This window comes from Perca flavescens, chromosome 14, assembly GCF_004354835.1.
Source record: "Perca flavescens isolate YP-PL-M2 chromosome 14, PFLA_1.0, whole genome shotgun sequence".
NCBI classification, from domain to species: Eukaryota; Metazoa; Chordata; class Actinopteri; order Perciformes; family Percidae; genus Perca; species Perca flavescens.
The window spans coordinates 13,264,023-13,284,918 of NC_041344.1; the positions used below are offsets into that span (position 1 = coordinate 13,264,023).

Here is a 20,896-nt window from a genome sequence, read left to right on the forward strand (position 1 = left end):
ATTACGTGACACGTGTGCCAATTATTGTGAGTTTTCCAATATCCCAAGCCCCTCAAAAATGTGATTGCGCAGCAGAATACTAATTACATTTTATTCTGAAATGAATTATTAATAAACAGACAAAATATATTAAAAACAAACACACCTTTTAAACCAAGACTGTCCAAATACACGGCCTCAATTAAATAATCCTTACCACCCTGGCTGCAAATGACTGGTGCTGATGCATTAATGCTTTACTGCAATCAACAGTCTGTCTGTGCATGCAGAAAATATTGAACAGGAGCCATGAAACCTCTTTACCCTTTAGTCATACAAATTTACACACATTATAACTTGATTCTGCTCATATACTGTATCTTGTTACTGCCCTCATGTGGGCTATTGAGGCATTTTATAACTCATGACCTAGAATCAGACCTGCCCAAATAACAGTTGAAAACAAATGCTGGTATTTGTGCCAAGGGAACAGAACTGATTGGAACTGAGCAATTTAGTTGTCTGCATTTTGTTTTTATTCTTGTTTTAATGACTTTTACAAATACTTTTTCTTGTTTCATGGTTCCTTCTCGTATTTACATCTCATATTTTGATTTATACCATATATCTGTGCTATAAATAATTGGGAAAAGAGAGAGAGAAAAATACCAGGAAGAAGATGTCAAACACGATAATCAAAACTAAGTAAATAAAATGAATTTACTTTGATACTTTCGAACACTGACTAAGCATTTCACAATCTTGGAACTTATCAGTTGATCATAAACAATGAAAAAGTATTCATAACACCACTTGACATATTACACAATCTAAAATGTCCCCAATTGAGATACAGTGCAACAGTAGCTCAGTGTTACAGTAAAGGTATTAACTATTCTAAAGAAACTTTAGCCATGAATCTCCACAGCAAATGTTTGGCTGTCTTGGCTCTACAGTAACATGGGAGGGGAAGTGTGTGAGCAGCTGTTGATTCTTCACTGAGGTCTCTTGTTAAGACACACTGAAGCTGTTTAAATTCACCACAGTGCCCACCCTGCATGCTGTCAGACTGGTTTAACAAAACAAAACCCAGTTTAACTTGTGTTTGAGTGTAAAAGTGTATGGGTGTGTGTGTGTGTGTGTGTGTGTGTGTGTGTGTGTGTGTGTGTGTGTGTGTGTGTGTGTGTGTTTTGGGGATCAATAGTATCCTCACAAAGGCAGAAAGATAAGGACAATTTCACAATTGTTTAGTCCTGTATCTGTAAGCGTTGAGTGTTGTAATTTGAGTTTAGGGTTTCGCCGAAAAAAACCACAAGGTTGAAAACTGGAGGCTAAGGCTTACTTTTAGACATTTTGCATTCAAATTAGGATAATTATTTCGGCTTTCCAAAATGTATCACAAATGTGTGTCTGCGATCGAGTTGTCTTGCCCTCAGGTATGTTTCTGTGCAGGAATGTCTGTGTCATGAGGCATGTGGAGGCAGGAGGAGAGCATTTGCAACATGGGAGTGTTATCCACAGTATAGACCTACTGTCAGACATCAACCATACACAGGGCATCATATTTTCATCATCATTTCGCTGTGGGGAAAATGCAGCTGACCAGGCAAAACCTGCGTTTTGAAAGTCAACACATACTGCCATCACAAATATTCATTTAGGGACAGAATTTATTCAAAATTCCTGCTGTTAATCTAGCTATTATCTACTTTGCAAGTATATTTATCAGAGTCGGTTGGTGGCATAAAGCCTAATAGCCTAGTATTCATTTAATTTAAACATAACATCTACTTTAAGCTCTGTTTCCACACCCTTCCACTGCCTCATTTTGGGGATACACCGCACGATGCCAACAATCCATGGCATGTTTGGCTGTTTATAAATAGGGCACCCATTGTGCCGCACAGTGAGGGGAGTCACATAAGGACTCGTGTCTTATCAGAAGTCTATACTGTGTGTATCAGCTCTGCAGTGTCTCGGCTCAAGGGTACAACGGCAGGGCCCGATCCTCCTCAACCGTCAAGTTTGGGCAGGTAACCGTAACCTACCTGTGGGCCACGCCCTCCACTGCGCACAGGTAATGCAAAACAGGAAGTGGCTGTCAACGCCGTCGCTGTGAATGAAAATGCGACGGTGCATTTGAGAGAGAAACAGCACATTTTCAATCGTATTTTTAATAAACTCTTTACATTGAAAAGGAGAAATCCTTTCTTTTTGGTGAACATGCGGCTCTGTGCAACCTGCCCGCTCCTGGGACTTTTGTTTTTGACGGTCTTCGACTCATCAGGTGAGATAATAATCGCTCTAGCAAGAAAAACATTGTTTAGTAAAGCTATGTTCACGTGTTTCCATCTATTTTTTTTTTTTTTTAGTAGGCTACATTTAAAAAACAAAATATGCTAGGCCTAAAACAAACATTGTGGCTTTATTTCAAGTGTGTGTCAATTGGATCAAACACACAACTGAGATGAGATCATGCTTGTCTATTGCTCAGGCGAAACCTAACGCAAAGATGCAAAGCACTCTGGATAAAGCGAACTGTGTTTAAACCCTTGTGTTGACTTCGGGTCAAATTGACCCGTTTTCAATTTTTGTTTTTATATCAGAAAATATGGGACGTAGAAATAATCGCTGAAAATGTAAAGAAGAAAAATTTTCAAATTTAAAACGTTGGAAAAAGCAAAAACAAACTGTGAAAAAAAGGCGTCAAAAACGTCGAGGGTTGACGGGAAGACAAGCTCCGTGTCATTTTGTTAAAAGATAATAGAAGTCATTAAGTCAACGTTATGTAGGCCTAGTCTATGATTGATTGACTTGACAGTGGAGATGAGAGGCTGTACATATTCACTCTGTGTGTGACTTCAACACCTCCATTTTCAAACGGTTTATGAGGCTTTTATGGAGCTTCCTGGAGGCATGAATTCATCATGACTTCATTAATGATTGACCTGCAATCTGCTGCTGGGCTATGAATATGGCGGGCGTTTTTTTTGCTAGATTTAAACTGCTTTCCCTGACTTAAGCCTAATTCATATCTGGGGGAAAAGTCATCCGCTGCATAAATGTATTCTCTTTTATAGTGTTTGTGGAAATTATCATACATACTATATTTTGCCACTAAATCGGCTATTGAACCCATTGACATCATCGACACACCCATTGCTTGCTGTCACAAGAAACCGGCCAACATTTTATGTAATTGCTTCAGTATTGCTCTGTGTTTCTTTCAAGTTCTTGCAAGTTAAAGTTGTACATTCCTGGTTTCTTGTGATATTGTGCAGCTTACTGCACACATGCTTTAAAACACATTGTAGCCTAATAAGAGTTTTATGTCAAATCTTTGCATCATTGCAGCGAGAAAACCGCACCCAGAGTTCTTGTAAATTGCAATAATATTATGATTGATGATGAGTATGCTTTGGGAATGCCCTTTAGTCCAGACTCCACAAGCATAATGGCGTTAAGCAGCTAAAAGTCTCCAGGAGAACCATCTCGTTTGAAAAATCTCATTCAGAATGAGAGATAGCTAGTTGATCATTATGTGGTAAAATAGGGTCTTTTGAAGGGCATTAATGCTACGAATTGATGTGTTGCATCGTACAAAATAGAACATAATTGACAAGTACTTATTAAAGTTATGTGAAATGAGAAGAAGTATTTATTATTGGAAGACAGGAAACTGTGGAAAGCAAAGCTGTAAATATGTATGTAGTTGGTGCATGTGTATGTTTGTTTGTATCCGTGTGTCTGTATGTGCATACATGTATTTTCTTTCTTTTTGATAGATAAAGACTATTGGTTTTTTTTCTTCTTCAATGGTTTACTATTTAAGAAGTATTTTTGTTCAACTAGTGATGGAGACCCGTCTTTTAATTACCTGAACTTAGTTTGGCCTTACTGTACTGTAGTTTCTAGTTCTTTATCAGCGGACATACACACAGATACCAACATATCTAGCGTTGTATTGGCCTAGCTGAGCTCTAGTATAAACGTTTTCAGATTGAAGAGGCCTTAAAGCAACTCAAGCTGCTGGTGTGATGAAATTATAGATGAAATAGAAACCTTATCATCTATCATTTATCATCATAAAAGGGAATTTCCCTAAAGGGAGAAGTTTGCATTTGCCCCATGAGATCAAATTATCACACAAACAGCAGTTACTTTTTAAAACTGGTTCACCAGAGTTCTTCTCTTTACTCAGTGCTCAGATGACTCACAATAATGTGAAGTGAATTAATTACACAACTACTACACATGATAGGTGTGCCTGGCTCAAGTGTCAACAGTGAAGTGTGTGTGTGTGTGTGTGTGTGTGTGTGTGTGTGTGTGTGTGTGTGTGTGTGTGTGTGTGTGTGTGTGTGCGTGTGCGTGTGCGTGTGCGTGTGTGTCTGTGTGTGTGTGAATTTACAAAAATGAACCTTTTTAACTTTTTAATTAACCTTTTTGTCCACCAGCCATATGTTAAAAGTTTACCAGCCACACAATATGTAGATTACCATTGTTTATTTTTTGGGGCTGGTGAGTAAAGCAAATCTACTAGCCACTTGCACATTTTACCAGCATTTGGCTGGTGGCTGGAGCTAATTTTATACCCAGTGTGTGTGTGTTTTGTTCCTTTTGTAACCTAAATATTGCTAAGGGGGTTGAATTGATACCTTAAATTGTCCAGGAGAGCTGAATGGTGTTCTGCTCAGTGTAAGCAAACTGATGTCCTCTCATTTGATTTATCCCTCCCCTTTAATGTTTGAATAGGGCTGGAACTACACACTATTTTCAATTAATCTTCCGATAATTTGTTCAATGGTCGTGTTATCTGTAAAATGTCGGAAAAAATGTAAAAAAAAGCACAGTTTTCCAGAGTCCAAGGTGAGTTCTAGTTGTGTCTGAGAGTCCAAAGTCCAAAGTTATCTAATTAACCTTAAACCAAAGAATGTTTGGTATTTTTGCTTTACATGCTCACAAAGACAATGCTATCATGTTGAACCATGAATGTTTGTACTAAAAAAGAGTTGTTAAGATATTTCAGTCTGGATCAAAGTGGTTGACCGATTGACCAACCGCCATTGCCATCCTTAGCCATGCAGCTTTAATGTGTCTCAGCACGCTCTCAATCAGCAGATGTGCAGTTGAAGCAATACAGGACTCAAAAAGCACTCCTTTTAGATTACTGATCACAGTTTACAACATCTTTAGGCTACTTGCAGCTAACTCCCATGTGATCTGTTCCCTCAGAATGTCTACAGACGACGGTCCGACCAGACAAAGGCTCGACAGTGAATGTGTTCACCGAGCTGCCGTTGGATCAATGTGCTCTGTGTAGAGTGAGCGGGGTTAATGACACACCAACATCCTGCCACTCCTCTCTGTCCCTGCCACCTGAGGAGGAGGTCAAACTGCTGTTCAACTGCTCCCAGCCGATTGAACAGGCGTACACTGTGACGATTACGCGTACAATTGGTTAGTTTATTGACCTCATTTGAAGTTTTTCAGGGATTGTTTTGTTTAGGGAACCAATCACAATTCAAAGTATATGGGTTTTATTCTGAAGCCTAAAGCCTTTTAGTCTTCAGCCTGCAAAAAAAAAACGTTTTGAGGTTAAACCCCTTATGAAGAGTTGTTTCTGTTATCAGGTGTGATAATTTCAATTTAAAGGGGTCAACCTTCTCGGTTACTGCCTTGACATAAGAACCCAAAAACCTTCACAGTTCTCGTCCAGCCTCAATCCTGTTGTTGGGGTGCCACAATTCTATTAATTCCTAATAACAATTTAAGTTAAGTTTGCTTAATTTACATAAAAACATAATTAATAAACATACACATGCACTTTGCACTAGAATTGAAATTCTTAATCAATCTGTGCATCTTTGTGTTGCCTTTTATTTTTAATCCAGAGTGCACTAAGGACACCTGCAACCCTGCAACAGAAAAAGGTCAACCTTCCATCCTTAAAGAGTTCAGCAGAACCTTTACCTGGGAGCTGAAGGCACCTGAGAAGACAGTTGTGAGTCTGGACATACTTGGAGAGGGGCTGATAGAGACATCCCAACCATGCCCTAATGGATTTCAGTATTCAGTGACCACATCCAAAACAAACACCAAGGGCCGGACTCAGTATTGTCAAGGTGGTTCTGTCACTCGTTTTGACCTGCCAAATGGAGCTGTTGTGTCTCTGCACGTTAAACCAAAGGCTGAGGTCGATTTAATGTTGTTCCAGGCCTCCGCTGGACCACTAAGTAAGAACAAGTTACTGAATATAAGCTCTTTAAAGAAAGTGTCGATCATAGTTTCATCCTAGCTCAGCACGACTGGAAATTGCTAGCCTGGCTCTGTCCAAAGGTAACAAAACACGTTACAACAAGTTATATCTTGTTTATTTAATCCGCGCAAAAAACAAAGTGTAAAAACTACAAATCACAGTTTTAAGGCAGTATGTCCCGCACCAGGGGCAATTCTAGGATCAGACCTTCAAGGGGGGCTCAGACCCTAATGAGAATGTGACACAGATACAGTACCTTGCAAAAGTGTTAACGGTGACGTGAAAACCTGCAGACTACTGATTGGTCAGAGAGAATCATCACTAATCACTGCGTCATCATTGCTATCGACAGACGGGGGTGTCCTAAACAAACCCGCCATTTTTAAATAGTTTAGCCAGCGGAGTTTTTAGTGAACTTAAAAATAGCGCGTTCCATTTACCTCGGAACTCGGAAGCTGGAGGTGGGAATGACGTCTCACCCGAGTTGAATGCGTTACGTTTACAAGTCGGATTTTTCATTTTGGGGTAACCAGGTTAGCCATTGTTAGAAATACCACTTGATAACGCATTACGCAGTTTTTTTGTGCATACAAACAGCTTAGCAAACAGACAGATATAATTTGGACAGGACTGTATGTACGATTTAGTGAGACACAAAAAAAAGACAGAAGTGCCACTAACTGTATGATACTACAGCTTTCACTACTGTTGATGCACGGGGCAGCCATGTTGGATTTTGAGCTTGGGGTACTGCGAGTTCCAAGCTCGGAAATCCGAGGTCAGGGGGCGTGTTTCCCGACTTTTTCCTTGGAAAATCCGACTTCCGAGTACAAAGGAACGCATTAGTGAGCTTCCAGTTTCCAGTCTTTGTGCTAAGCTAATTTAGCCACCTGTTGGCTGTAACTTCATATTTACCATATAGACATTAAAGTGATATTGATTTTCTCATCTTACTCTTGGCAAGAGAGCGAATAAGCTTATTTCTCTAATTGTTGAAAGTTTTTTCCATTACGTTTTAATGGCGCAACATGATTTCACTAGTTTGAAATTAGCTAGTAGCTACTACGTTTTTAGGAAGGACTACACACAAACTTAGAGACAGATTTACGAATAGCTGGTGTAACACAATTCTTCAAAACTGTCTCTCTCTCTCCTTTTTGCCCCCTTAAGAGGGCCGAACAATGCTTCTAAGTGTTGATTCAGGCACGACTGTGGTCGTCAGCCGAGACCCTGATGAACCAGAATGTGAAGTGTGCTGGGTTGATGGCTCCACTCCCAACTGTAGCCCCACAGGAAAGACACTGACGAATGTTGAAAAACTCTCGCTGGGGTTCAGCTGCCTGAAACCTCAGGATGTGTACAGCGTGAAGATAAGGAAGAAAATAGGTGAGAACTGTGGAGGCCATGCCAGCGTTTACTTCATTTACCAGCAAAATTTGACATTGCCCATTTTAAACTATACATTAAAGTCTTGTGTATGGAAAACAAAACAATAGATAAATAAAAAACTTAAATGTTAAGTAAATGCTGAAATAAAACAGAAATAAATAGATAAATATCTTTTATAAAGATAAATATTAAATACATATATTGAAGCTGTAATGAACACAATCATGAATCAATAGTTAATGCAAAATTAAATGAAAACAAACAAATGCAACTATTTTCAAAAAGGGGTAAATGTCTAATTTCTACAATCTAATTCTGCATCTCTATTTATTATTGTATTTCAAATTATCTACTTTTATTTATTTGTTTTTTAGAAATAAATAAACTTAGAAATACAGAAAAAAATAAAGATTTGTAGAATTGTAAATTAAGTACATTTATTTATGTCCCAATCAATGGCCATTTATTTATTTAATCATTTATTATATATATATATATATATATATATATATATATATATATATATATATATATATATATATATATATATATATATATATAATATAATATATATATAATATATATATATATAATATATGGACGTCATCTTCTCCAAGTCAAAGCTCTTTCTCTCTCTGTGGTACTCAAAAAAAGACAAAATGCTCATTTAACTGCATAAAATTCAAACATTTATAATTTTTGTTACTCAGAATGCACCCAGAAAACCTGCACTCCCCCTGCAGGAGAAGTTGATCCCGACCTCTTTCAGGACTTTAAAAGATCCCTAACATGGGACATTAGTGTTCCAGAGAGAACTGTATTAAACTTGGACTTCCCTGGTGGATTAAAAGAGATGTCTGAAGCAGAAAATTGCCAAAATGGCCACCAGTACTCAATGAGTACAACTAAAAGTGATGGAAAGATCAGAACTAACAGCTACTGTAAAGGTGGGACAGTGTTTCATCTGGATCTGCTCGGAGCCACAACTGTGACTGTAGAAGTGCCCAAAGGAGGTGAACTGGAATCATTCACTGTCAAAGCAGCACCAAGAGGCAAGTGTCTGTTTTTCCATTTTGTTCACACGAGAAAGAAACCCACGTAGGCTATTTACAGAACAACACATACAGTATATCAGACATATTCCTAAAAACTAATGCTATGTCCTTTTTTAAAATGACACAAATATGTTTCATAATAGCGTTAACCCTTTTCTCTTCGGGCACAGTTGGCTTTTGTTTTTAAGTTTTATTTAGCAGGGACAATGTTCATTGATCAACAGGAAAAAAAAGGACTGTAAATGAGCTAGAGTTGGCAAAGAAAACTAGCTTTCATCTGTTATCATAAAGGCACCCTCTAAACTGAATGAAATGACATATCTTGTGAAAATCATGTGCAAAGCATAATTAATATATAGATAACAGTGAGGATGGTATTTTATGGAGTAAAATTACATCCGTTTCCAAAAGAAGACTCTGAGGCTGTAGTTAGTATTGAGCTAAATGCTAACATGCACACAATGACAATGCTAGCACGCTAATGTTTACTAGGCATCTGAGTTTAGAATGTTTTTTGCAAGTATTATAAACAACAAATAAAAATGTTGATCTGATGATGATCTAGATGAAAAGTTACGAGACCACCAAAGTAATTACTATTCATCCTGAGGTGGGCATGAATTTGTGAACCACACTTTGATCTTTGGTCTGATCAATATCTTGTTATACCACTTTCTTTCTTTAGGTGGCAGAATGACGCCTGTTATGCCCGATCCTAACACCGTCATTACCATCAGCAGGGTACCCAGTGACCTAGACTGCAGTGTGTGTGAGAAGAAGGAGCCCACACCGATATGCAAACCAACACAACTCATCCTGAGAGATCCTCGCAACACCACAGTAGAGTTTACCTGTCCTCAACCTCAGGATGTTTTCACTGTGGAGATCAACAGAAAAATAGGTATGAATAGAGCTGTAACAATTCCAAATGTTGCTGTACAATTAATTGTCTCATAAATAATTGCGATTAACAATGTAATTGTCTCTTTCAGCCAAATATAAAAACATAAAAAAAAAAAATAATAATTAAAAGTTTTGAATGAATTCCAGGGTAAATTTTTTGGTTATATCATGGTTATGTGAGCCAGATAATGTAATAACACAGGTACACACCCTATGAAGTATACAACAACCGCCTTTAATATCATAAAACATTTTTTCTAACTATATCTCCCCCCCATTTTTGTTGTTATGAACGTGTATAGGGTCAAGTGCCAAACATTAATTATTGAAATAATAATACAAATATTTAGTCCGACCAATAATCACTTGTATAATTACAATTTGGCATCTAAACAAAATCAACAATTACCAGTCATACTAGGGATCGACCGATAGCGATTTCTTTTTTTTTAAGCCGATGACAGATACGGGCTGCCGATTTTCTTGAGCCGATATTTGGAGCCGATACTGCTTTTCTCCCTCAATTCACATCATAAAAATGTAAAACCTACCACACTGGATTTGTTTTTGGAATCTGCTTTGCCATTTCTTTAAAAATAATAAACAAAAACACAGATCAGTGTCACTTCTGCAATCATCTTACATTCATATCCCGCAAATTCTGTGTGCAATGTGCATCATACAGATGGGTGCCCTGCATATGGTTAACTGTGCAATGTGCATCATATGGATGGGTGCACTGCATATGGTTAACTGTGCAAGGGTAAAAGGCTTTCATCACCAGCTACAACACAGCCTTGATGATGCATTGCTTGCTGACCTATTATAAGACAGATATAATCAGGTCATCACAAAATTTCCTTTGTCAACACATTTAAATAATTTAAAAAAACAATAAACCTGAAAAGTAGCCATTGAAATAAAGTTCTTAATTTGTAATTTAAGACTGCCATGGTGCTAGTGGGGGTGGAGGGGAAGTGCATGGCCTGCACGTGAACTGCAGCGTCTCCAGCAACACAGAGCTGCCTGTGGACGCCTGCCTGTAAATAATGCCGGGAAAAATCTATCGGTGAACGCAGCAGCCGCGTATCGGCCGATACACGTAAAAACGCAAATATTGGCCCGATGTATCAGCCGGCCGATAAAATCGGTCTATCACTAAGTCATACACCTTGAGACCTCAGCTACGGTTAGCAATTAATTGCAGTTAAAGTGCATAGTTTCTGTCGCCAAGTAATGACAAAAAAACTGTCGGTGCGTCCGTAATAATCTCTTTCACTAAATTATTTACTGAAAGCGGCCTACAGATGAATTCATCCTAATTCTTTAGACATGTTTTTTTGCTTTGAGTCTTTGTCGAGACAAAACTAAATTACCATTGCTTACATGCTCTTCTCTACAAATCTCAGACTGCACAGAGGCCTCCTGTTCTGGAGACATTGTTCAGGCCGAGTCCTCACTGTTCCCAGACTTCAACCGGACCTTCACCTGGGATCTGAAAGTTGTCTCCACTCGGACCTTTCAACTGGACTTCCCAGAAACAGGAATGCGACAGATTCCGAATGAGGAGACTTGTCCAGATGAGCACACATACTCTGTTGTTCTCTATCTGCGCACGGGGCCGGCAACCATTGGTACCTTTTGCAAAGGAGGAACTGTGACCACCATCCTGGCTCGCTACAAGGGCCGTGTGTCTCTACAGGTGCCTGGCGACAGGAAGCTGGAACCCTTTGACTTCAAACTCAATGTTGGACCTGAGACCAGCAGTAAGTTAGTACAATGTTTGCGTTATGCCAAACATTTGGTCTATCCCACATGGGATTAGACACCACTACATATGAAACATCATACAAGATGTCTTCTGCTGATTCTCTCCTTGTTTCTCTCTAGTGGCTGCCATAGTGAATGTCAACCTACCACGAGGTGTGTCAGACACAGACTTTATCACAGCCAACTACCCCAGGGATTTCCCTGATAGCCAGCAGATGCAGTGGGATTTCATTGTGCCCGGCATGCACAACTACACAATCCATTTTCATGATTACACGGCTCCAGAGTGCCTCAACAATGAAGTGGAGGTGGAGTACCAGAAAGAGGACAAGAAGATGACTAAGCTGACTCTGACGGATTCTCAGCCGCAGCATCAGCAGGGCAACTTCAACATGGTGCTGAAGAATTGTGAAACCAACAGGACACTACAGGGACTCACCTTGAACTTCAGAGTCTCTGTAATGAGGAGTGGGCATCCAGGTACAGTGGTAAAGTTTGACATCGGGGAGTCTGAAGCTCTGGAACTTATGCAGTACATGCACTCAAGTAACCAGGTTACTTCGTGAAAGCGGTTTGTTGTGTTTTACAAAAAGAATAGACAAATGTCATTTTTGGGCAACTTTGATTAGGAAATACAGTTGCCGTTTGAGAAACAGGTTAAAAGTAATTTTTTTCATGCAGATGGGTCAAAAAAAGTCTTTGATTTATGTTTAACAACTTTCTGGGTTTTTCAAAGCGTAGTATTGGCATATACATTTTTGGAAAAAGCTTAGCTCTGCGACTTGAATACAATGTAAAACATGAGAGGCACAACCTGGGGCTATGTTAGTCCAAATGCATAGAACCAAACGCTTGTTATAATGGCATAATACTGCATGTATTATATGCAGATAAAATGTTTGCCACAATATATAAACTGATATGAAGACTTTTTTTGATCACTAAAATATTGTCTCTCTATGTTGTATTTCTGTCTTAGTTCTGTCTGCGGTGGATCTAACCAAACACCAGGGAGTGTCCCTGCAGGTAGAGAAAGTGGGTTCTGATCCCTACTGTGAGATGAGAATTAACTCGACGATTGAAGAGAAGATCAACGTGGCTGCAGGCACTAAGGCCGACCTTTCCTTTCTCGACTGTCCAAATGAAGATATGCGCCTGACTGCTAGTAAAGTTATTGGTAAGATGATTTTACTTTGCATGTTCATGAAGTGATTGTAGCTTTTTAGTTTTCTTGTTAAAGAAAAGGTTGGTTTTTTTTACGTTAATGTCTATCAAAGTTCCCTGGTTAAAGAAGTATTAAAGTTAAAGTATGGAGTAGTAGTTTAATAATTGGTACGCTAATAGCTATATGCTATTAGCTTTGTTGGCGAGAGTTAGATGCAAAGATTAATATCACCCTCAAGTCTGTAACGTAAGTATGAGATCTAGATCTAGTAGACAGCTAGCTTAGCTTAGCATGAAAACTGGAAACAGGGAGACAGCTAGCCTGGCTCTGTCCAAAGGTAATACGATATCTTTTTATTTGTTGCTGGCTGTTCCTTTAGTTGGAAACTTAATATTCTCATTTTGTGTCTTTTTGAATAACAGACTGCCAAAACGGGATGTCCTGCTCTGCGACTGTCCTTATTGTGCCCCAACTGGACTCATCTCTCCCGATGCCCCTCCACAGCTTCACCTGGCACCTCGCCGTCCCTCAGGATGGCACCGTGGATCTGGTGTCACCCACAGGGAGTCTCCGACAGTCCCTGCCCGGCCAGGAGTGTAATCAGTCTGTCTCCCTGCATGTGGCAGAGAGCGATGGGTTTTCTGTTGGAGATTTCTGCTTTGAAGGAATCATCCAGAAAATTCAGGTGCATGGCAACGTCTCAGTCACAGCCACAGGCGAGGACTTTAGCAAGACCAGGGGTCCTTTTCTCAATGCCAGCTTCAGTGAGGAGATCCCAGGTAAACGTGGATCTACTTGGGGGCCACACCTGATGATTATTTAAATATTTGATTAATCTGCAGATTATTTTCTCGACTAATCGATTTAATCATTTATATATACTGTAACTAAAGTTTTACCAACTAACAATTAAAAACCCAATATTATCTTTACTGATATTCAGTTTAATGTCATATGTCAAAGAAAAGCTGCAAATTGTCCTTTTGAAAAGCTGAAATCAGAAAATTTGCTTGAAAAATGGTGACGTGTTTAATTTTCTGACTAATCATTTAATCAACTAATCGTTTCAGCTTTAACATATTGTTCTTTCCTTATGTTTTTAATCAACATTCTGACAGGTTTTAATAGATTTTAATCAATTTGATTGAATTTTTATATAATCAAATTAAATTAAATTCATAGATAATGAAAATAATCGTTAGTTGCAGCCTTCGTTAGAGGATCTTTATCTGCATTCTCCTGAGAATTTGTAATGCTGCTATGTGCTGTGATTCTCTGTAATTAGGGTCAAAAATGTTTAATTCCCCACAGGGGCACTGTTGCACCACGAATGCTGGAGAATACAGGACTGACACATTGTTTCCATCCCGTTTTTAGAGAGCATTATTTACAGAGTCAGTCCACAGATGTCGTCTCCGACCCTGCTGGCCACCCCCAACTGGCCTCAGGGTATGAAGCCTTTTTCCACCGTATCCTGGATCGTCACTCTACCGAGCCAGTATCAGGCGCACATGCAGTTTGTCAACGTCAGCCAGCCGAAATGCAGCAACGGGCACACTGGCATCAAGGTGAAGATGCTGGGGGACGATGAAGAGATAATGACCCGCAGGGAGGACAAGTTGTCTCAGGATATGCTGACAGTGACACGTAGTTTCTATCTCACCATGTCTAACTGTATGCCAGAGAAGGGGCACTTTGGTGCATTGACCAAAATCGATCTGCAGAAGAAGAACCGTAAGCAAACAAGACTAATTTAGGCCTTGTACACAAACAAAATACCCTTATAACTAAAGTAAACATTCTACCATGTCTTCTGTTTGCCTCTACAGATCTCTTGGCCATCCTTCTCGGGGTAGTGGGAGTTATTTTGCTGTTGCTCATAGTGCTGGCTGGTGTATGCCTCGTCGCAAAGTGAGTACACCTGCAGCAGAACTTTGCCAACATATGGGCCAGTATTTATCAGACTGTTAAATGAGATTTTGATCTTAGGTGAAATATAAAAGTAACAATCCTACACTTTTACACCTACTTATTTGCAGCTGCTTTTTTTGATCAGATGTTAACGTTTACATCACGAACAGCAAGAATAAAGCTAGCACTGATTTAGTTTGCAATCACTTTCTATGCATCTTGTCTGCACGTGTCGTGGTACTAAATTACCCTTATATTGTCCTTGTTTTCTCTGACTTACCTCGTCTATCAGCAGCATCATTTTCCTCGCACCTCCATGTTTGGTTTTCTTTTGTTTCCAATTCAGCCAGTTCCCTCTAATTCCATCCCTATTTATTTATACATTCTTATACTACAAAATGTATATTAAATTGGTAATTTTGCATTGGAGATATTAAAAGTTTTCCGCAAAAAAATTAAAATTGCTTGTTTTTGCAGAAAAACAAAGTACTGTCAATATGTTAGGGTTTATTTTGTTGTTAATATGGAAGATGTTGACTAAATCCTTGTTTCTGATTATATATTTCTGTAAGTAAAATACTTGATAAATGTGTTTTTCTTTTTTACTTCTAAGTTGGCTCTTTGGTATTTGAGCCCTGAAAATGAAAAGAATGTTCAGACCAGTCAAAAATAAAAACATATGATATTGTTAGTTATGTAATAGATAAATTATACAATGTTTGTCAAGACCAAAAATAGATAAATAGGAAAACAAAACAAAAAAAGACATAGTGTAATATTAAAAGTTTTAATTTATTCTTTAAAATGATTAAATTAAATAAAAAGTGTTTTGCTTTTTTGACTAACTGATTAGAGGTTATAGGGAAAGTATAAAGCTTCATATTTCTTTTTACACTCATTACAATTTGTTTACTAACAATATTATGTATTTCGTTATATTTTTTGACAAATGCTAATATTTGACTATGTTTTTGTCAGTTTTGAGACTTCATACTAAAGTGCATTCTTAAGTGTAAAGTTTGATGAATATGGGCCTTGGTTTCTATGCGATTGGATAAAGTATCTTTTTTTTATTTTATTTTTTTTACATGAACTGGTTTAGTGATATTTATTTGTCTATATTCTGTACATACGGCTTGTAACTGACAACTCTTGTTGATGATTTGCCTTCATCTTTTCAAACAGGAAAAAGAAAAAAGACAAAATGAACAAGGCGTCCATCTTCATCAGCAAAGGCAATATCTTTCGCCCAAGTGACAGGCACTTCACCAAAACTCGGTCTGATAACGAATCCCACGTTTACGCCTCCATAGATGAGACGATGGTGTACGGCCACCTGCTGGGTGACTCCAGCTACGCCGACAGCATGCAGGACCACTTCAACGGGATGCAGGTAGACTCTTATAAGACATTTACAGGCCCCACTGATGCAAATCTGCCTGTAATCAAAGAACCGGACCATGAGCCTGAGATGGACCAGTTCAAGACATTCCTGAACCCGTCTGAGTCTTTCATCCCGTCCCGTCCACGCACTCCTATCGACCGGCAGGACAGCTTCGGCTTCCAGGACCGCAGGATGGTGGACAATGAACTGTACACGTTCAAGAGCACAGGGGATATAAACACGATCCGGCTCTCTGGTGTCAACATGGAACCACAGCCACCTATTATAACAGAGGACTCCTTGTAGTGTGTCGGGACTGTAACTACATGATGGATCGCTGTTGCTCTCGTTCAGTACGGAGTATCTCTAGAATGTACTGATGTGAACTTCTGTGCCTCGATCACACTCAGGGAATCTGAGATCGATGAGCCTCTAAATGCAATGTGAATGTTGTCTTTGTCAGAAAAAGTCAGAAATTTCTAAAGCTTCAAGAGTCAAAGCTGCGAGCCTCTTTAAAAGGAAGTTTAGCATTTTGGTAAATACTTTTTTCTGCTTTCTTGCAGAGAGTTAGATGAGAAGATTGATTCCATTCTCATGTCTGTCCAGTATATAAAAAGCTACAGCCAGTAGCTGGTTACCTTAGCAGAAATACTGGAAACCGGAAGAGAGCTAGACTAGCTCTGTCCAAAGGGAACAAAATCCACCTACCAGCACCTCTAAAGCTCAAACGGATTAAAGAAATAAGATCTAATGTATTAATCAGTGAGCTTTAGCGGTGCTGGATTTTATTATCTTTAGACAGAGCCAGGCTAGCGGTTTCTCCCTGTTTCCAGTCTTTATGCTAAGCTAAGGTAACCAGCTGCTGGCTGTAGCTTACATGAGTGATATCAATCCACTCATCTAACTCACAACAGAACATGTTGAACTATTCTTTTAATGTTTGATTTGTTTAGTTTTATTAAATCTCTGCCCATGTGTCATGGATTCAGGAGAAGGGACTAAGAAAAAATGTGCAAGTACCTCTGGTCCTTGTTTTAAAAGTGTTTTATATTGTTTACTTGTCTTGTTTTTAACAGTAGTTTTCTTTCTTCTTTTTTTTTTTTACCTATAAATACAATGTAGTTTTTTTTGCAATAAATTCTAGGAAAATGGTCTGGTGGGGAAACTGTTTACTTCTTGAGTTAATGACTGCCATCACACTTCTTATGCTGTGACTGTCACCTTTTGCATTCTGAATGGTGAAAACTATTTCAACCACAGGAACTCTGGCCATGAAAAACAGTGAAGGAAGGAGTGGTCTTCAGACTGCAGAGCAGCAGCCAATGTGTTCCACGGAGAAGGGTTTTTACTGAAAACAACAAATGGGGAAGCCAAGATTACATAGTTGCACCACATTTCTTGTAGCTGCAGATTTTAAATTTAAAACAAAGTCTGCATTTCTGTTATCATTCCGTTTGGAGCTTTTTAACTTTCGGGAACAGTGTTTGACATTTTGGGAAACACACATTGTTGCTGAGAGTTAGATGAGAAGATTGTGTGGTATCTATCTACTGATCTAATGCTTGGCAGGAAAGCTAATAAGCACATTCCCCAAACTTTTCCTTAAAAAAAATGACAATAGAGGAATTGGTTTTCATAGTTTATTGATGGCAATTTTTCAGGTTATATTAGGCTAGACATTATAGGAAACTACAAGGCCAGCAAACTGAAATAATCTCTTAAAAGAATGTGGCTGAAAATGTAGTCATTGTTTTATGTTAATGAAATATCACTTATAATTCTGGCTACAAAAGGCAGTAATGATGAAGGGATGTCTGGGTTTAAACCAGTGGTTCTCAACCAGTGAGTCATAATGAGATGTGTGGAAATAATAGAAAGTTACACCCAGTTTTTACATGTGTGCAAGGTCCCAGCACCTACATACCTTTTATGGCAGGAGTACTGATATTTTAAATTATGAATATATGTGTTTTGAAATGATTGGAAAAACAATAATCCTGTATTTTTTAGGAGAAGATCTATAAAATGAAGGCAAAAATGAATGAGTCCTTTGGAGAAGATAATGTCCAAAACATTTCTGGCTTATTCTATTCTTCCTGGTTTCATTGTGACCACAAGGAATGCTGCAAATGACACATCACGAGATCACTTAAGTCAGAAATAACAACATCATATGTCTCATGCAACTGAACTGACTGTGACTTCTAAACCAGAATTTAGTCCTGATGCAAAACCAGCTAAGAACCACTGGTTTAAATTTACTTTTAAAATAGCAGGCAGTGGCATTGCAGCAGGATTACATACACTGAAAGCAGCTATAACCATGCACAGTCTATGATGAGATACATGGGATCAAACAATGTTGAACTGGCAGACAGAGGGCTTCTCCTCACGACAGTTCTCGTCAAACCACTTCCCATTGGAGGCCCCGGACAGGACGGCACAGTTGTGGGACTTGCCACCGTCTGGCTGAGGGGACCGGTAGTTGGATGTGTCCCAGTTTTTGAATGTAATGCTGACACCGGTCTGGTCCATCCAGCTGCCCTCAGTCACCATGTCATTGACGCCCAGCCAGATTTGCTCATCTGGGCCGATCCTCTGGCGGATGTAGTCTCTGAGCTGGTCGTTCTCATAGCTGGATGTGGGTGTACCGAGGACACCGCCCATGGCGTTGCAGTCCTCACTGGCAGTGTGATAGCGTTTTCTCACAGTGTCAGCCAAGAAACACTTGTCATGGATCTTCATACCTTTCAAACAGACTGAAGAGAAAGTAAAAGGGAGCAGATGGTTAGATAGACCCAAACTGTATCTCCAGCAGTGTCATTTTTTTGAGGGGGGGAGGGGCATTTCAGCCTTTAATGGAAATAACAGATAGATACGAAATGGGAGATGACATGCAGGAAATCGTCTCAGGTCGGACTCAAACCCTGGACCTTCTGCGTCGAGGTATACACCTCCACATACCGTATGTGTGCCCTACCAACTTTGCTAACCCGGCTACATCTTAAAGTTTTTTCACTTTGAGATTATACATGTGACCTTTAGTAATATGAATAATAGTCATGTGGTATTTTGAAGACAGGTTATGACCACAATATCCTCAAAAGAAATCCTGCAACATGATGAAAATAGGGCTTTTTTCTGTACTTAAGATTTTTGGATTTGCAGAAACAACTGGATATCATTTTGTGACCTGAACAAGAGGTCAGACGGGTCTGCCATGTGGTCTCCAGATTCAAACTTGTAGTTCCAAAGGCTACACACACATTTATTTTTAGGAGAAGCATACCTCACTCAAACGGAAGGAACACATTTAGTGCGCAGAACAATGTAGCTCATGTCATGCTATCAATAAATCCAAACAGCAACCCCTTAAAATGCTCTCATTGTAATCCAATGTGAAACTAATGGCTGCTTGCCCGACTTCACAGGTCATAAAAGTAGTTTCAGCCACAGAATTACATGTCTGGAAGGAGTTCATCTTGCTCAAGGACACTTCAGTAGGTAGAGGTTTCTTGCATGGACGTAAACCTGGCTAATCTGAAAGTCTAACTTTGATTTTATCTGAACCATGATGTTGGGGCCCTTGCTGACCGTCCATCTAGCGCCTGGGCCCAGGCTTTCTGTGTGTCATTGACCGTATCATAATTTGATTCAAACAACTAATAACATCATGCCTTGTCTCCGTGTGACGGGGCCATTACTGTCTTGGCAACTCATGTTTTTTTTTTATTTCTTCTTAATACAAATTTTTATTCTTATGGCTTTCTCCTAACTGAAATGCCTCTCTATCAAGTCCTAGTGTTAGGGGACTTTTGGGTACAAAAAAACCTTCTTAGAAGAATTATTTGCATTCCTTTATTAATGCAAACAAGATCATACTTGTGATCCAGCTGTTACCTGTCTGCAGAGCTTGTTGTTCCTTCAGTAGGTTGAGCTCCTGGACAATGTCGTTGATCTGTTTCTGTAGCTCCTCGATGGCAGCATCCTTTGCTGTGTCAGATTCCGACAACACTAAAGACACGAGGAAATTTAAAACAGGTGATTGTATTTAACTAATTTATTGTTTTAAGGAGATTTGGGCACATAATTATAAAGAAAACCTACTGTTTAAAGAAAAATGAGAACAATCTATTTGATAGAGGTATATCAAACATATCATAACACAAACATATTCAAATACTTTGTAATTCTTCGTGCAGATTGTGATGTACCAGATGTTTTTCATCTACCTTTTTTCACAGTCTTCTTCTTCGATGGACTCTGCTGCTGAAATGAGCAGTTCACCAGTAGTAGTACCCCCAGCAGTATACAAACTCCTTTGAACTCCATGCTGAGACCTGTTGAATGAGGGTGCTCTAATGTGGATGCTTGCGATTTATATGCCTCTCTCTCTTTCTCACACCCTCCCTCTCATCTCTCCAAACCAAAGTCCAAAACTGCCATTTGCAGGAATAACAATCTGACCTCAGGAGTGTGTGTGTGTGTGTCAGTCATCTGGCTTCAGACGCTTGGAGGGCCAGTACTAACCAGAACCAGGCCTGGAAAGCAGGTGGAGACTGGCAGACGATGTGAAGCAGTTATGACGCATAACCCTGTGCAGCTTTCATCATAGTATATGAAAAAGAAATAAACAAACCCTAACTTAAATAACTTGTTTACAGATCATTTCTTGGCTCAGAAGACTAGTTTAAACCTGAAAAAAGAGATGGAATAAGACTGTCTTGGCCAAAAGGTGTGTTTGAAGTCTGTAGGTACAGCCTCATTTTGAAAAATCTTAAAATTTCCAGGTTTTTGGCAACAGAGAGGAGGCACTGAAATGAAAAACTCAATCATAACTTGTGAAGTCTTTTGTGCAGCTTTAAATTACCTGTTTGTGTATCTGCAATGTTATGCCTTTATTTGTATCATTTAATAATGATACAAATAAATATTATCTGCATATTTGTGTGTGCTCCAAACTCTGCAGTGAGTGCTCTATCCATAAATAGGAGTTTGTTTTGGACCCGTCTGCTTTCAGCCAGCGTACACACCCTACAACAGTCTCAGGGAAGAGTGGAAGGGATCCAGAGTCACATCTGGTC

The 20,896-nt window shown here is 39.1% G+C and overlaps 2 protein-coding genes across 4 annotated transcripts; one reads left to right on the forward strand and one right to left on the reverse strand.

Moving 5' to 3' along the window:
* The first annotated feature begins 1,917 nt into the window (after positions 1-1,917).
* cdcp1b (CUB domain containing protein 1b) lies at positions 1,918-16,904 on the forward strand. Of its 3 annotated transcripts, none has more exons than XR_003694247.1 (13): positions 1,918-2,266; positions 5,212-5,436; positions 5,871-6,212; positions 7,406-7,621; positions 8,335-8,676; positions 9,365-9,580; positions 10,992-11,348; positions 11,473-11,832; positions 12,332-12,529; positions 12,940-13,296; positions 13,895-14,085; positions 14,347-14,428; positions 15,614-15,702. XR_003694247.1 is itself a non-coding variant. In XM_028597404.1 (13 exons), exons 1-13 carry the CDS (start codon positions 2,203-2,205, stop codon positions 16,116-16,118), a joined length of 3,621 nt encoding a protein of 1,206 aa, XP_028453205.1. In that variant the 5' UTR covers positions 1,918-2,202; the 3' UTR covers positions 16,119-16,904. The 3 variants fall into 3 exon arrangements, 2 of the variants coding, with proteins under 2 accessions (XP_028453205.1, XP_028453206.1); XM_028597404.1 differs by having other exon boundaries at positions 13,895-14,251; positions 15,614-16,904; XM_028597405.1 differs by lacking the exon at positions 15,614-15,702 and having other exon boundaries at positions 14,347-14,429.
* Positions 16,905-17,438: 534 nt separating this feature from the next.
* Positions 17,439-20,175, reverse strand: clec3bb (C-type lectin domain family 3, member Bb). The gene is made up of 3 exons (XM_028598205.1): positions 20,045-20,175; positions 19,713-19,826; positions 17,439-18,571 (listed from the first exon to the last, which is right to left on the reverse strand). Exons 1-3 carry the CDS (start codon positions 20,142-20,144, stop codon positions 18,165-18,167), a joined length of 621 nt encoding a protein of 206 aa, XP_028454006.1. The 5' UTR covers positions 20,145-20,175; the 3' UTR covers positions 17,439-18,164.
* Positions 20,176-20,896: the final 721 nt, after the last annotated feature.